The 15,991-nt window shown below is 53.0% G+C and overlaps 1 protein-coding gene across 1 annotated transcript in view; it reads right to left on the bottom strand.

Annotated features, from left to right (window-relative positions):
- The window catches only part of Mpped1 (metallophosphoesterase domain containing 1), a 65,091-nt gene that overhangs the window by 6,921 nt on the left and 42,179 nt on the right, over positions 1-15,991 (bottom strand). The window contains exon 3 of the mRNA XM_051160114.1: positions 14,757-14,982. Coding sequence (XP_051016071.1) covers positions 14,757-14,982 — 226 coding nt within the window. The remainder of the gene's footprint in view (positions 1-14,756; positions 14,983-15,991) is intronic.

Genomic DNA, 15,991 nt, shown 5'->3' with positions numbered 1-15,991 from the left:
CATCATCCTATCATGTTGATCATAGTCGCCATCACCTCTACCATCTCTGTCACTACATGCATCCTTGCTGCCACCTCTATCACCACCATCATCACCACCATCACCTCTATACAGCCACCAACCATTATTATCTCTACAGCTGCCATCATCCTCAATTTCATCACCACCGCCTTCATCATTCCTCATTAAAGCCACCGTTTCTATCACTGCCACCAATATCACTCTCCCTGTCACCTCCACTATAGCCATCATCACCATCACACCCGTCACCGTGGACCTCTCCTAAGAGCCACCTACCAAAGCCTGGGTGTAAGGCTTTATTTGGGGCAGGGTTTTTCCAATTGCATTTTTGGTGGCTGGAAGCATCTCCAAAGAGGAAGCAGAATAGGTGACCTCAGAGAACCTGAGAGTAGGAAGGAGACTTCAAACAGTACCTCCCAGCACCCCCCGGCCACACAGCCTGGTCACAAGGTAAGGTCCTTTTCTGCTGTGGCCCTGGTTGGTACTGACAGCCTCTCTCTATGGATTCCTTGGGCTATGCCTGCTGCACCCTGAAGAATTGGGCCATGCAAGTCTCTGAATCACTGTCTAGGATTCTCAGAGCCCTGAGACTGAAGGGGGCGGGAGGGCAGGGAGGGGGGCAGAGAGATAACAGCAGCATGGAAGCCGCTCGGTGTATGTCTGGGGCTATCTTCCAAACAGAGGCTTCATTTTTCAAAAATCTAATCAAATATTTACATGGCCGAAGGAGGCCTCATCAGGGTGGGAGAGGGAACCTGTTAGCCCTCCTGAGCTACCGCAGGGGGATAGCTCTCAGAAACACAACAGATATCTCATGGACCCCAGCCCAGGCCATCCCTTCCTGCCAGCTTCCCCTTACCCAGCAGCATGGAGCCTTGCTCTGCGGAGAGGGAAAGGAATGGACGCTGGGGAGCCACGCACACCCCAGGACCACACGGCACTCCAGGCAGAGTGTGGTGTGGAATCAAACCTAAGCCTGGAACCATTCCTCTACCCCTCCCCACCTCTGTCTTCTACCTCTCCTTCCCTCCCTGTCTCACCCCACCCACCCGTGGGCCATGAGACTCCCCCATCCCCCAAAGCATAAGCGAGCTGTTGCCTTACTCCTGCTCAGGACAGCAGTCAGCAGGACTTCAGCTCTTGGAGGTCTGGGGTCAGCCATGCTGACTCTGCCGCAGACTGGCCCTTCACCTCCCCCAACTTGACCTCTGGAGGGTAGCTGCTATGTCCTGCCAAGAGCAACATAGAGGAAGAGGGGCTGACAAGGATATGGCCGGAGACCTTAGGGGTATATTTCCACACACAGGCCATTAGCTACCATTAGCAGAGGGAGGCAGAGCCTGCAGGGAAGTTTCTGGAAGATAATTCTGAGGTGGTTTCAGTGAGGGCTTTCCCTGGGCGTTGGGCAGGCCTAAGTGGCTGTGCTAGTTGGCGAAGCCTGAGCAAACTCCAGGGTCCTCATTGAGGCCTTTGGGCTGCCAGGAACCATCGGTTGCTGCTGGCCCAAGGAGACAAAGGAGGGACCATCTTCAGTGTACAGTCTGCACTGGAGCCTCCTGAGGTGCTGTATCCTCTGAATCCAGCGAAGCCTAGCGCTGTAAACAAATCACAGTGACCAGCTCTCTATATGACTGTACGGCTGTCCAGCATTTTTCAGGGAGGACACCCACACTGCTCTGGCCCTCGCTGTCATCCAACTTTAGAACACTACCCATGAATGTTCAAGCCGTGATGCTGGGGTACCCAAGAGCCCCTGGCTCAGCTTCCACCACAGCCTAACACCCTGGCCTGGCGCCACCTCCACCTTCTACCGGCCTCACCATCCAAGGCATCTCGTAACCAAGGAGGGTGGCCCATCAGAATTCCGACCAAGCCGAAGGCGGCTTTATGTCCTGAATCTCTGTCTTTCTGTTCCAAAGTAACCATTGGAATAATTTTCTTACAGAATGATAGTTGCCATGACAACCAGAGCAAATTTTCCTTTTCTGAAACAGATGTCTCATTTAGTTGAAAATTAGAATGTGAGCAAACCCCTGGGAAAAATTAATTCAAACTTTAACAGAGCGCTGAATACAACGTAATCTCTTCGAGGTTAACCCCTTAACAGCTTTTCTGTGTGCTTCTGCTAACCTTCAGATCAGACTTAATTAGGCCCGCTTAGCCAATATAAATGACCTCCGCATGGGCAATCATTACAGGGTCCCCCTGAAGCGTGAAGTTGGGTTCTCTGACAGCTGATGAGGCTACAGGCAATCCTCTACAGCAAGCAGCTGAAACAGAGCCAGCCTGGCCCCAGCTTCTACTTCCCCAGAGCAAGCATTCCGCCCCGGAGTGGGCACGTTCCCCTGGGGCTCAGCTGGGCACAGTGGCCTCTGGCTGAACCCATTTCCTGGTCCCCAGGTGCTCCTGAGCAGGCCTGACCCCCAAGGTGTTTCCAAGCTAGAGATCCATGCTTGAGAACAGATGCTATGGGACACCAAGGGGGCATCCACAAGGGAGCAGATCAGGGGCCTCTCAGTCTTCACACCTATCCAGGAAGGTGTCAGCTGTCATGGCTCCCACAGACACAGAAGCTGGGGTGCAGAGCCACTTAGGTAAAGTGACATAGCCAGGGTACAGTACTTCGGCACCCCGAGGGCTGTTCCAGATCCAGGCCCTCTCTTCCAACCCAGAATGATAAAATATACCACCCTCCTACATGATCACTCTGCCTATTTAGTTGCTCAGTAAACCCTTGGGCATGAAACCGTTGGGAGATTCCCCCATTCAGGCACAAGGAAGTGTTAGCACAGAGAAGGCAAGTGGCATATCTGAGGATGCACAGGAGCAAGGAATTGGACCAGGCTACCAGACACCGGCATCCCATGCCCAAGCTGGTGGCTGATGCAAAGAACCCCCAGGGGTGGCCAGGCACCAGATCTCTCTTCCATAGAAGCTTCTTGCCTGAGCAGCTCTCACAGGCTTCCTGGGAGGAGCCTTCAGCTTGGCTGAACAGGGAAGAAGAGCCTAATTCCTCATAGGCTCCCTGCGACTCCTCCAAATCCCTCCATGGCTCCCCACTGCTTCCCGGACAAATGCAGTCCTCGAAGCTTGGCAAACAGGCTCCTTGACCCTACCCCAGTTGGCCCTCAGACAATCCAGCCCCGGGTTCCCCTGAAGTCCCCCACCCCTTTGGCCATCACTTTCTACTCCATAAGCAGCCTTTCCTGTGCCTACCCCCAGGTTTTATCTCCTGCTGTCCCCACGTGGGACGTCCTTCCTAACTTCCCACCCATGGCTCATATTCATAAGGCCCCATTCAAAAAAAGCCATCTCCTCCGGAAGTGTCCCCTGAGTCTTCCCTCCTTAGGCACAGGTTCCCCCTCCCCACCTTGATGGTCTGTTGTCAGCTCCTCCAGCAGCACAGGCCCAGTGTTCAGATCAGCTCCCCCACTGCCCCCCCCACCCCGGCCCATGTCCCTTATATCTGGCAGAGGGCTGAGTCTGGGTGGCCCTTAAGGAAGGTCTGTTCAAGGAGTACATGGATGAATGAAAACCGGAACAAGCCAGCAGGCACTCTGCCTGGCTGCGGGAACAAAGACCGTACATATTAGAACGCCCTCCTCTCTGCACCCTCCCAGTGGGAGCCCTGCCCTAAGACCTGCCAATCAAGCTCCGAAATGACGACACATGCTACGCTTCCTCACTCTCTCAGAAGCCTGCCCAGGTGGCAGAGTGCGCCCATTTCACAAGGAAGAACCTAGGTCCCAGTGTCACCACTGCATTCTGGTGCTCAGAAAGCTTGACTCCCAGGGACCCTCACTGCCTCCATGGTGGACTTGGGGACAGAGGGCTGGACTCCTGGGAGCCTTCCTCAGACACCAGAGTAGCCCTTTGCAAGAGACCTGCCCCGGGAGTGCTGACCCTCATTCCTTCTTCTTGAGGTGTTCTGTCTGGTATCTTACCTTCCCACAGCAGCTCCGAACCGAACGGTTACCGAGGCCTAAAAGCTGGTGCAGCTGTTGGTAGGCTATTAAAAGAGCCTGCCCAGATCCCACCCCTGCCAGGCCACCGCACCTACAGGACGTTCCCACTGTCTCCCTGAAAGATAGGCTTTCCTAAGCCACTCCCAAGGGGCCAGCCACAGCCAAGTAGTGTCTCACATGAGACTGCCACTTGTCACTCACTGGCCCCAGTCACTCCTTAGAGCCCCCCAGCACCCTAGCCAGACTGTCACCCCCTTTCGCAATAGAGAAAACTAAGGCTCTGAGAGACCAAGGATCGAACCACAGGTCTCAAGCCCAGGGTCTAGACTGCACAGTATAAACTTCTCACCTATGGGCAACACTACCTCCTACTATGGCAGACACTTAAGTTAGCTGTCCCCTCTGTAGCCCCAGGTGCTGGCATGCTGAGGCCAGGGGCTGAGGGACAGGTTGTTAGCACTGTGGCCTGAGGTTGCTGAGGTTGGACAGGGCCCCACCAGCTGCCCAGTGTCCTGCCATCCATGCACCTTGCAAGAGCCACAACTGCAGCCAGCAAGTCAGCAGTAGAAAGTGCAGCACTGCAGAGTGGGTCCCTTGTCATTCCTAATTAATTTTCCCCACCCTTCCACTATGCGGAATCGCTTGTCTTTTGTTTTGCTGGGACTCTGTGCAGAGATGGCAGATAATCGTCTCAGATGCTCGTCTTGAGTGGGAAACTGAGCAGGCGCCCAGCAGCCTGCTAGAGAGGACGGGGCAACACAGAAGCAGCAGCTTGGGATGAGAGACAAGAGATAAGGGAAAGTGTGTGTGTGTGCGCCTTAAGAGTATACCTCCATAGTATACCTGTGCATCTCTGCACATACATGAATAGATCATGAGTGTGTTTGTGTGTGTGTGACTGTGTGCTCATTTGCATCTCCCTACTCTACCTGTGCATGTGGGCACATGAATATGATTGCGTGTGTGTGTGTGTGTGTGTGTGTGTGTGTGTGCAGGCATGTATGTGTCAGGAATGTGTGTGCAGGCTTGCATGTTTATTGAATATATGTACATGTATGTAGGCCTGTATATGTTTTGAATGTGCATATGTGCACAGATACGTGTATGGTCAGCTCGGTAGGGTCCAGAAGCCAAGGACTCTCTTTCCCTGTTTCTGATACTGTCGTAGACACAATGTGCCAGGTCTGGGGTGCTCAGTACCCCGAAGAGAAGAGGGAAGGGGTGAAACAGCAATGGACCCACTCATGGCTGGCAGGCAGAGTCTCTGGGACCTGAGCTGTGTCATGTGCTGCCAGCTCCCATGTGGCTATCACAGGTTGCCTTCCCCCCCCCCCCCCCGGGGAGGATCTAAGCTTAACTAGTTATGCAGACAGCTCCCTGAAGAGACAGGTGGCTCTTGACTGTGTGTGGGCTGCAGACAGTGATAGACATCACCAGGTGGCCTTGCTGACCACCCCCCCCCCCATGGCTCTGTGCACAGCAGCTGCCTCACCTCTCATATGCAGGATAAGACTCAGCTGTAAGAGGGACAGGGATGCAGGAGCACGGGGTGGTCCATGGGGGCTGCCAGAGGTCAGGCCAGTGACAGGGGGAGGCCACCCACACCAGCACTGGCTGAGGCTATTGTCCTGCCACAGCAGAGAGACCCACACACCTGCCTTCTCCCAGGGCTGAGGTCTCAGGCCAGTCCATCAGCATCCCTGCACATCCCCAGCTCACCCATGCCACAAGACAGCATTGTCCTGCCTGTTCCATCGGGACACAGATCAAACAGAACAGAATGCGAGAAGCCACTCAGTGCCTGGCCGGGTGCTGAGGAGAGGTAGCCTTTACCACAGTTGCCTGAACAAGCTTGGAAGGCCACAACCTCAGGCTGAAGCCACACAAAGATGCAAGACAGTCCAAGGCAAATGCTGTCTGTGGCCTTCACGGGCACGGACCTTACCATTTGTAAAGCACCGAGCGGCCGCCAAGCCAGAGAAGGGGAAGGAACAGGCTTGCAACAAACCTTCTTTAAGCTGGGCCCCAAGGGCTTCAGTAAAAGAGCAGACCACAAAGTTCACACCCTGACTACAGCACAGGATGCCCTACCAGAGACTCCAGAGCTCAAACCTCCAGCAATGGTCCCTATCCAACGGTAAGGATGCCCCAAGGCAAGGCGCCAACATCATAAGGTGGTTCCTTCTGGGCACACTCGCAGATTGAGGCCGGCATGGGCTATGCACTAAAAAGGGCTGTGAATTCTAACTGAGCTGCCCAGAACCTACTCCAAATCTCAACAGACATGATCACTCAACCCCAGCGCACCAGAGGACAACCAGAGATGTGACCAGTAAAGGTTCTGTTAAGAGAAAAGGCAAGATCTTTGCCAGGAGCTGGTTGCTGGGTCCTGGACCGGCCCATTACTCCCACAAGGTGATGGGACATCCCAAGTCTGCACTCAGCTAGCCGAGAAGACACTCACACAGGTTCCTAGAAGCCACATGGGATGTAGCCAGGGCCATAGGCAGGGCTGGATAGACACAGCAGGCTCACTGTGTTCCGCCAGCAGGCAGCCATAGCTGAAGCCATAGAGAGCCAGAGTGGTGGGGAGGCTAGCTCAGGATGAACAGCAGGATGCTCAGACCTGAGCAAAGCTCTGGATTCTTTGCTCCCAATCCCAGGATCCTGAACCCTGGTCAGAGACATGGAAGAAACAGAAGGAACATGGGGGAGATGGGCTCATGAGGCTATACTATGTTCTTCCAGTGAAAGGCATTGAAGTAGCACCTCACTGTGCTTGTCCTGAGGGCACAACGCTCCCCTCCCTGGCCCCACTCTCCTTGATCCTTGTGGGCGCTTTCTTCACAGCAAGTCAGCTTGCTTCCTGGGTCTTAGTACTTTGATCTATAAAGTGAGGGAAAGTTGGGGAACCTCACTGATTGTCCTGGGGACTGTGGTAGGACACACATCTGTCACACCGACAGGCTTCCCTAAGTGTCACCAGAGCTGATGTTCCCCAGGCTGCTGGCTCCATTCCTGCCCCAGGCTGCGCAGCAGGCCTACTTAACTGTACAATGTAGGCGAATAGGACACAAGTGCTCACTCCCAGCCTACCCCCAGAGGCCACCAGGCACTCGCTGCTCCATGCCTGGCTGCAGAAGTGTTGTCTGACACTATCAGCTACGTAAAAGCAACCTTTATTATCCGTGCTCCCAACACGGGGTGGTCACAGCCAGCCAGCAGAATGATGGGACACCAGCTGTGTGTCAGGCAGTGTCCCTATCTGGCCTCTTCGAACTCTAAGGGCAAGGGGACTCCCTGTGTCACCATCTCACAAGGCCAAGGCTCTTACCATAGCCACACTGCTGGCACCTGCATACCAGGCTGGGTCCTAAGTCCAGCCTTGCAGAGTGCTCTGCTGGTCCCTGAGGCCCTGGCTCCTAGAGATGAGAGAAACCCCCTCCTTAGGCCTCAGGGGCCAGCCCTTATGGGAAACAGCCCAGCCAAGCACAGAATCCTTATCTGAGCCCAGCCGCCAAGGCTCAGGCTCCACAGCCCGATTCCCAAAGTTCAGTGTCTCAGCAGGTTTGGATCCCTTTTTTCAAAATACCAGAAGTAATGAGAGCAGATGGGCCTGCTACGTGCCAACTTCACTCTCTCCCTCACTCTTTTTTTTTTTCTTTTTCTTTTTCTTTTTTTTTTTTTTTAACCAAGGCCGTTTTTAGTTAAATGAGAACAAAAAATGCATCCAAAACCCATAAATGAATAGGCTATATATGCAGGAATTTTTTTTAAAAAGCAGGATTTTGCAAAAGCTGACTCCCTCTTCCTGCAGTTAGTTCAGCCCCAGAGCCACTCTGCGTGATGGACTTATCCCCAGCTGTAGCTAAGGGGACCAGCAAGTGTCAAGAGTCCCACAGAGTCACTATTCCCATGAGGAAGGCAGGTTTTCCCCAGATTTTTGCCCCTTCTTTACCCTCCAGATGGTGGAGGAGAGCAGGCCCAGGTCAAAGGCATGAGGAAGTGAGCTAGGGAGAGTGGACAGCATGGCGAGCCAGGAGGTGGCACTGTCAGGCCACGGTATAGAGTCCAGCATGGACTAGGAACCTGAAGAGTGAGGAGTTAGTGGTTTGGGTCAAGAAGGGACACAGAACGATGTGACACGTACACAGGCCAACAGTCCAGGGAAAGGATTGCAGTGGACACCCCCACCCACTCAGTGCTTGGCACCCTCCCATCTGTGCACTCATGTGCTCCAGAAACATTTATCAACATAAGCCAGGTGCTGTAATCGGGCTTTGACATTAGAAACAGAGAGATTTTCTGTGTGAAAGAGTCCCCTGGTCTCAAGTATTCCAGTGAGCAGAGGTGAGGCTGAAGAAACCAGTAAGACATTTGGACCCATGCTGAGTGAGACGGAGGGAGGGGCTAGGGCAGATCCTTGTCTCTGTGCAGTCCAGACAGCAGGGCAGAGCACACATTTACTCTTCATGGTGCCTGCCAACGGGTGTCCATAAGGGAAACACAAGGTGGGACCCCCCCCCCACCTTATTTACACCAAGTACCACCATCCCCAGTGGCTCCAATGCCCAAGCCTGAGAAGCCAGCAGTTGGGGGAGGGGGAGGGAGAGGGAGGTCAGCACACAGAACTCTGTGATCCTGAGAGAGGGACACAGGACACAGGATACAGGAAGCCCTTGCTTCTGTTTGTCTCGTGGCTCCGTGAGTGAGGAGAAGGCGGGTCAAGAAGAATGAAGGCGATCTGTAAAGGGTCATGTGACCAAGGGCTCATCTCCCACTCGGAACATGCCAAGCCTCTCAAGAAACCAGTAAGAAAGAGAAAGAACAGGGCTGGCCAAGGGGAATAGCCTGGTAGTAAGGGGACTTGGCTAGCACACATGAGACTCTGGGTTTCGTCCCCATGACCCCCAAACCAACCAAAAGGCAAACTACCCTTGCCCCAAGTAATTGACTAGGCAAAAGACTTAGGCACTTCAGAACTTCAGAAAAGAGGGCATGTGGGCGGCCAGAAACTGTGGAAAAGTTCCAAACCTCACTGCCGTGCCAGCACCCACCCAAGAGTGAGGAAAACCTAAAGCCTTATGGTAGCAAGTGTTGGCAGGGGTACAGGTGAGCAACTGCTGCCAGGGGACATCACTTGGCAAACCGACTTTGCCAAAGAGATCGGAGGGCTAGGGAAATGGCTCGGTGGGTGAGCCGCTTATGAAAAAGTGAGGACTGGAGTTTGGATTCCCCAACACTCACATAAAAGAGGGAGGGTACAGTAGATACCTGGAATCTCAGCTGGAATGCAGACCCCTGCTTGCATGCCCCTCATGACAAGCAGATCACTACTTCTTAGAGCCACACAGGCTCTCACACCTATGTATAAGAGTCTCTCCACCTTGGTGACAACCTGCTTATGACCTCCCATGCTGTATGGTCTACCCCAAACCCCTGGTGGCATAACTATGCCTCTGCAGCTGGAAAGAATGTCTAAACTCCTCATATCAGCCAATTTGTCCAGGATGGGAAAAGAAATAGCCCTGCCAGTGTGTCCTGGTTAGTTTTAGCCATCAACCTGACAAATCATCTGGGAAGCCTCAACGAGGGACTATCTGTAGATTAGGCTGGCATGTCTGTAGGAATTGTCTTGAATCACCCTGAAGTCAATAACTGACAGTCAGTCTGTCCCACCATGAGCTGCCCTGGGGTTAGCTGGCCAGTGCCCAGAAGCTGAGTGTGTCTACCTCAAACCTTAGGACACAGCTGGTGTGGGAGGGGGCATTCGTCCCACCCACCTCACCCAGATCTGGGTGGAGTCCATCGCTATGCCAGCAGCTTCCAAAAGGCTGGCTTATACCACTTCATATGTGTGGCTCCTAGCATCCCCAGGATGCCAGCCACTGAGGGTCCCTTCTCCAACAAAGGACCTGGAAGAATACTACTGTATATCCCTACCCTGTGCCCTGATGACACCACCACATTCACTGGATAGACACTGAGCATCAGGGAGGCTGCACAGCTTGGTCAGTGCTTGTGCAGCTCAGTGGCAGGGCTGGCTCACCAGGTTAGGAGCACTGGCTCATTAGCAAGAGCATCATGGCTGTCCTCAGGGCCTCCTGAGACTAGGGAACAGAGAAGGGAGGCCACCTGTGACCCACAGGTATGCATGCCCCAGAGGTAACATCGCTTCCCTCTGGGTGAGCATTCCTGGGCTGCTCTCATGCAGGGTATAGCAGGGTCCACAAGACTCTCCTGGAGAAAAGCCACAAGGAGGCAGCAGGTCCCAAGCATCCGTCTCAGTGTGGCAGTGGCCCTCAAGTATTCCCTCCTTGGAGGGACACTGAGGAAGGTTACTCTGGAAAGCCTGGTGCCCAGTAGCTTAGAGGAAGGCAGGGCTGCCAGGTAAGGACCCAGGGTTAGAGGCTCTGGCTACTCAGCCTGTGGCTGCTGTCTCTTACGGTGACCCACCCAGGGCCTGGAAGTAGCACAACAGTGTCCACAAGCCTGGCACTCTCTCCAGCCTCCTGGCCTCCATCTGTGACAACTACACTGTCTCCCACCTCCTTAAGTTTGCAATCTCTTTAGTTCCCAGCTCTGCCCATGGGTGCTTTTCCATGACCCCAACTTCCAAGGTTTCTTCCTGAGTCAGGGGACAGCTGCTGACTGCCATTTGCCACCCAGAGCAGGAACCCATGACAGCACTGTCTGCCACGGTGAGTTCCCCACCAAGTCCGCGGGGCTTAGTGGGGGGCGAGGCTCTCAAGTGGTACATAGGAAAGTACTGCATGATCTCTACACAAACAGGGCAGAGCTCACCAAGAGCTGGCCAGGAATCTGGGGCACCACTGCCTTGGTAACCCTGGCTGAGCCATGTGTCCACCTGAACCTCTTCTTGCCTTTTGCCTATCTATAAAATGGGGGTTGTTGCCAGCCTAACCTTCAGCTTGCATAGACCTAACCTCATTCTGGGCACGCCCTGTCGATCATGAGTTACAAGAACCAAGACCCACTATTGGTACCTACCTTCTTCCAGGCCTTCATCCATACACAGCCACCCTGACCTCAAGCCCTGATATAATATAGTGACATCATTTCTCCATGACACATTGAGACCAGAGAGGCTCCGTTACCCAAAAGCCACAGGGCCGGAGTGGTGGTGCCTTGCTTTGTGCAGTCTGTATTTGAAGCACAAGCACACTACCAGAGACCCAAGCTTCACCCGCATGCAGGTCCCAGAAGGGAGGGAACAGCTCTCAGGACTAGTTCCGCAGCACCACAGAAACAGACCCAAGCAATCACAGTTGAAAGCCTAGGGAAATACTGTCGGTTTGTCAGTCTGTGTGTCACCTTCTGCCACCTGCTCCCAGCCCCAGGTGGCCTCAGAGAAACGAGCAGAACTCTGCACACACCAAATGGCCTTGGGACTGTTTGTGTCACCAGGCCAAGGAAAGCCTGGTACATAAGCGCAGCCAGGCTGTGGAATGTGAGGGCCCCACCCCCCCTCCCTGAGCCATGCCTCCTTTAGTCCTAGCTCTAAAGCTCCTTCCAACAGGGAGGATCCTGGATCCCTTCACAGTCCTTCAGGAGCACAACTAAACAGCTTACTGACCCAACACACACACACACACACACACACACACACACACACACACAGACACACACACACACTATTTATTTACTCTGCTGACCAGTCTGCGCTCCCACTGACACTGGGTCAAAAAGAAAGGACTGCCTTGCTCACTGAGTCTGGGAGAAGCCAGGAGCTAGAGAGGCCAGTGACGTCCAGATTGAAAGCCACGATGGCACCACTGCGAGCCAGAGCTCAAAGCAGTGGGAAGGGACAACAATTGAATTGGCTGCTGGCCCTTACCCAAGCCTCATCGCCACGGCCAGCTCACTGATGGGGTGTGACCTCTCCTGGTCGGAGGACCACACACCTAGGAAGCCCAGTGCTGAATCACCCAGCTCTGGTGAGCCTGGCTGCAGGGTGGTGGGGCCCTGAGAGTCCTAACATCTCCTCCATTGTCGTCACCCTCCTTTCTAGACCACGTAGGAAGAACATCCCTGCAGCACACACATAAAACATCTCTCCATTCTCTGAGCATTTATGGCAACTGCCATGGGCTCAGGGCAGCCCTCTGACACCTTATAGCCATCTCCTGGAGGAGGGCACGCTGCCACCCCTATTCTGTAAGAAAGTGAGCTAAGGCACAGAAAGATCACCCAGGGATGCCCAGGGTCACACAGCCTACAAAATGTGAGGCTAAAATTAAGCTCAGTTATTTTAGTCCATAAACCATGCCTTTAACCTTTACAAAGCCTCTTTTTAAGGAGGGGTGTGTGTGTGTGTGTGTGTGTGTGTGTGTGTGTGTGTGTGTGTGTGTGTGTGTGTGTGTGTGTGTGTTGGGGCAAGCTGTAAACCACAGGCAGAGATGCAGTCCTGATTCTTGACCTCATATTCAGAGCCTCCACCTCTCTCACCTTGATGGTTTCAAGTCCCTCACATCCAACCTAGACCATCAACATCACAAGGCCCAGGCAGAGACAGCAGGCTCCACCCATGAACGGAGCAATGGGTCAGGCTGGTCCCTCCTCTTTTCCCCTGGGCTTTGTAAGATCTAGGCCATATCTGACCACATCCCCTGAATGGGGAGACCTGGTGGCACTCAGGGGAAGGATAACAGGCTACCAAGAAGAGACTTGATACCCTATGAGCATATACAGGGGGAGGAGGTCCCCCTCAGTCACAGTCATAGGGGAGGGGAGTAAGGGGAAAATGGGAGGGAGGGAGGATACAAGGGAGGGGATAACCATTGAGCTGTAATATGAATAAATTAATAAAATTAAATTTAAAAAAATATCTAGGCAGGTCCTAAACCCACCTCAGCCTCAGATCACCAGGGGGCAGCAAACACGATGGCCCAGGGCTTCGCAGATGTGCTGTGTTTGCCTGCGTCCCCAGTGAGTGCTGTGCTGCTGCCTCCCCTAAGGCTGGAGTCACCCACCTTCTCTGGGGAGCTTCCCCTCATGCTGCCAGTACTTCACACCCTGCGGCCACTCAAAGACCAATAGATCTGCCCATTTGTGGACACTGGGTAACAAATCAGCCCCACAGGAGTGCTGTGGAGGCTTTGGTTCATGGACAAGTGACATGAAGCCACCACAGCCAGCAGCAGAACTGCCAGTCTTGTTCATCGCCTGATCATCATCACTACCACCATCCTCATCGCTGCTGCCAACCTCACCACTGCCATCATCACCAACATCACCATCACCATCATCGCCATCATCACCACCATCACCACCATCAGCACCACCATCAGCATAACCGTCACCATCACTATTATTTATCACCACCATCATCAGCACCAATATAGCATCATCAGAACCTATCTCATTATTATTACTACCAGCATCATCACCACCATCACCACCATCAGCACCACCATCAGCATAACCGTCACCATCACTATTATTTATCACCACCATCATCAGCACCAATATAGCATCATCAGAACCAATCTCATTATTATTACCACCAGCATCATCACCACTATCACCACCATCAGCACCACCATCAGCATAACCGTCACCATCACTATTATTTATCACCACCATCATCAGCACCAATATAGCATCATCAGAACCAATCTCATTATTATTACCACCAGCATCATCACCACCATCACCACCATCAGCACCACCATCAGCATAACCGTCACCATCACTATTATTTATCACCACCATCATCAGCACCAATATAGCATCATCAGAACCAATCTCATTATTATTACTACCAGCATCATCGCCACTATCACCACCATCAGCACCACCATCAGCATAACCGTCACCATCACTATTATTTATCACCACCATCATCAGCACCAATATAGCATCATCAGAACCAATCTCATTATTATTACTACCAGCATCATCACCACTATCACCATCACCGTCGATGTCTGTGGCAGCTCTGTCACAGTAGGTACCATTGTCATGGGCACACTGACCATCACAAAGACACTCTTGACCCAAGGTCACTTTGAGCGCCACCTGGCCAGGTGAGTTCTGAGAGAAGGCCCAGTCCGTCGCTGGGTCCCCATCGTAATAAGGATTCACTGTGCATCTGTTCGCAAACAACCTCTCTCCCCATACAGGAAAGTGCACCATGAGTTCACCTGGCGATCCCAAGTGGCTTCCTTCAGTTTGGTGGCTCAGTTGTCTTTCCAAAGACCACACATCTTCCCTTGGGGTGACAGGAGTCAGGCAGAAAGAGAAAATTCCTAGAGGGTCATGTTTGAAAGAAAGCCCTGCAGCCCCTCCCCTGCCTCGATGCGACATCGTAGAAGGTCCTTACTCTCTCTGAGCCTCAGTTTCTTTAAGCATGAATTGGAGACAATAGCACCTGCCTGCATGCAAAACTTATAGCCCAGAGGATATACGTGATGTTACCCTTCCTTGCCTCCAGATGGGGAAACTGAGGCCCTGGGGATGACCGTGGCCTGCTTGAGGTCAAACAGAAGGTGAGAGGGACAAGATTAAATACAAGACCCTCGGGAGGACACAAGGGATGGGATAACCATTGAGATGTAACAAGAATAAATTAATAATAAAAAAACTAAAAATAAATAAATAAATAAATACAAGACCCTCTTGTCCTCATTGCAGTGGCCCTGAACCCTGAGCTTTGGGTCCCAAGCACCTCTTAAGAGAATGGAGTCACCACCACCACCCGCTGTCTAGCCCTAACAGGTGGTGAAGATGGGGGCTGGGCACACTCACCACGGGGAGCCGTAGATCCTGAAGCCACGCACCGTGACCTCTGAGTCCTGCAGGTAGATGCAGTTGGTCAGCAGCGACTGCACGTTCTCGTAATTCTCTGGCTTCAGCTTGGACACAGACGGGAAGTAATAAAAGTCCTGCTTGATGAGGTCAGCCATGAACTCCTGGTCGAAGGTCAGCTCGTGGTTGCCCGCAATCACGATCTTGTACTCATAGGGCAGGCTGCCTGCAGGGTGGACATGCACAGAGCAGGCTGCTGGTGGCCCTTGTGGAAGCCACAGAGCCACCAAAGCGAGATAGCTGGAGACAGGCACTATAACCCATCAGCAGGGGTAAACCCCCTGCCCCATCCTGTGCTCTGAGTCAGAGGCACAATCATTGCCCCTGGCTTTGCTTACCCGGCCTCTACTGGCCACCGGTCCTTGAGCACAAGGGTATTTTCCTCCCAGCACCTAAACTGCAGGACACAGCCTCCTCTTTCTCTCTGCTTCCCTTTCCTCTGTCTACTTCCAGCTGGAAGAAAAGCTGTCTACGGGCACCAGCCCAGCTGCCACTAGTCCCTTGGCTTTCTCTACCTTGGGCCAGAGCTCCTCAGCCTACACATACATGCTCTTTGTAGAGTCCAGTTCAACCCTTTGGAGATGCTACATGCAGGGAAATCCTGGTGCCCCACAGCACCAACACGGAACTCACAAGGTCCAGGAATCCGCAATGTCCAACCTTTTGAACATTATGGTGTGGTGTCACCTGCAAGGTTCACACCCAAGAGTGACAGAATCACGTTAAAAAACAAACAAACAAACAAAACAGAAGGATAAGAGCCTCACAGTGACCAGCAGTGCCCAACCAGCCCCTCAGCTCAGAAAATACCATCCACCCTGCCCTCACTCCATACCCAGGATCCGCATTGTCCAGCCCTGTGCCTCAGCTGCTGTGCTCAGGAAGCCCTAGCTTGAATAAAAAAGTGAAATGTTGGGCTGTAGAGCTAGCTTAGCTGAAGTGTTTGCTCTGCTCTGGCCCTAGAACCTGTGTTGTTGCTGCTGCCGTTGTTTGTTTGTTTGCTTGTTTTTAAATGTGGGCCTAGTAGCATACACTTGTAATCCTAGTCCTGGGGAAGGAGAGAGGGGTGGGTCCCTCAGCTCACTGGCCTGCCAGCCTGGCCTCCCTGATGAGCTGCTGGTTAGTAATAGAGCCTGTCTTTAAAAAAAAAAAAAAAAACCGAGGCAGAAAGTGCC

The sequence above is a fragment of the Acomys russatus genome, chromosome 17 (assembly GCF_903995435.1).
Source record: "Acomys russatus chromosome 17, mAcoRus1.1, whole genome shotgun sequence".
Classification (NCBI taxonomy): Eukaryota; Metazoa; Chordata; class Mammalia; order Rodentia; family Muridae; genus Acomys; species Acomys russatus.
This window is presented reverse-complemented; position numbering and strand designations above follow the sequence as displayed.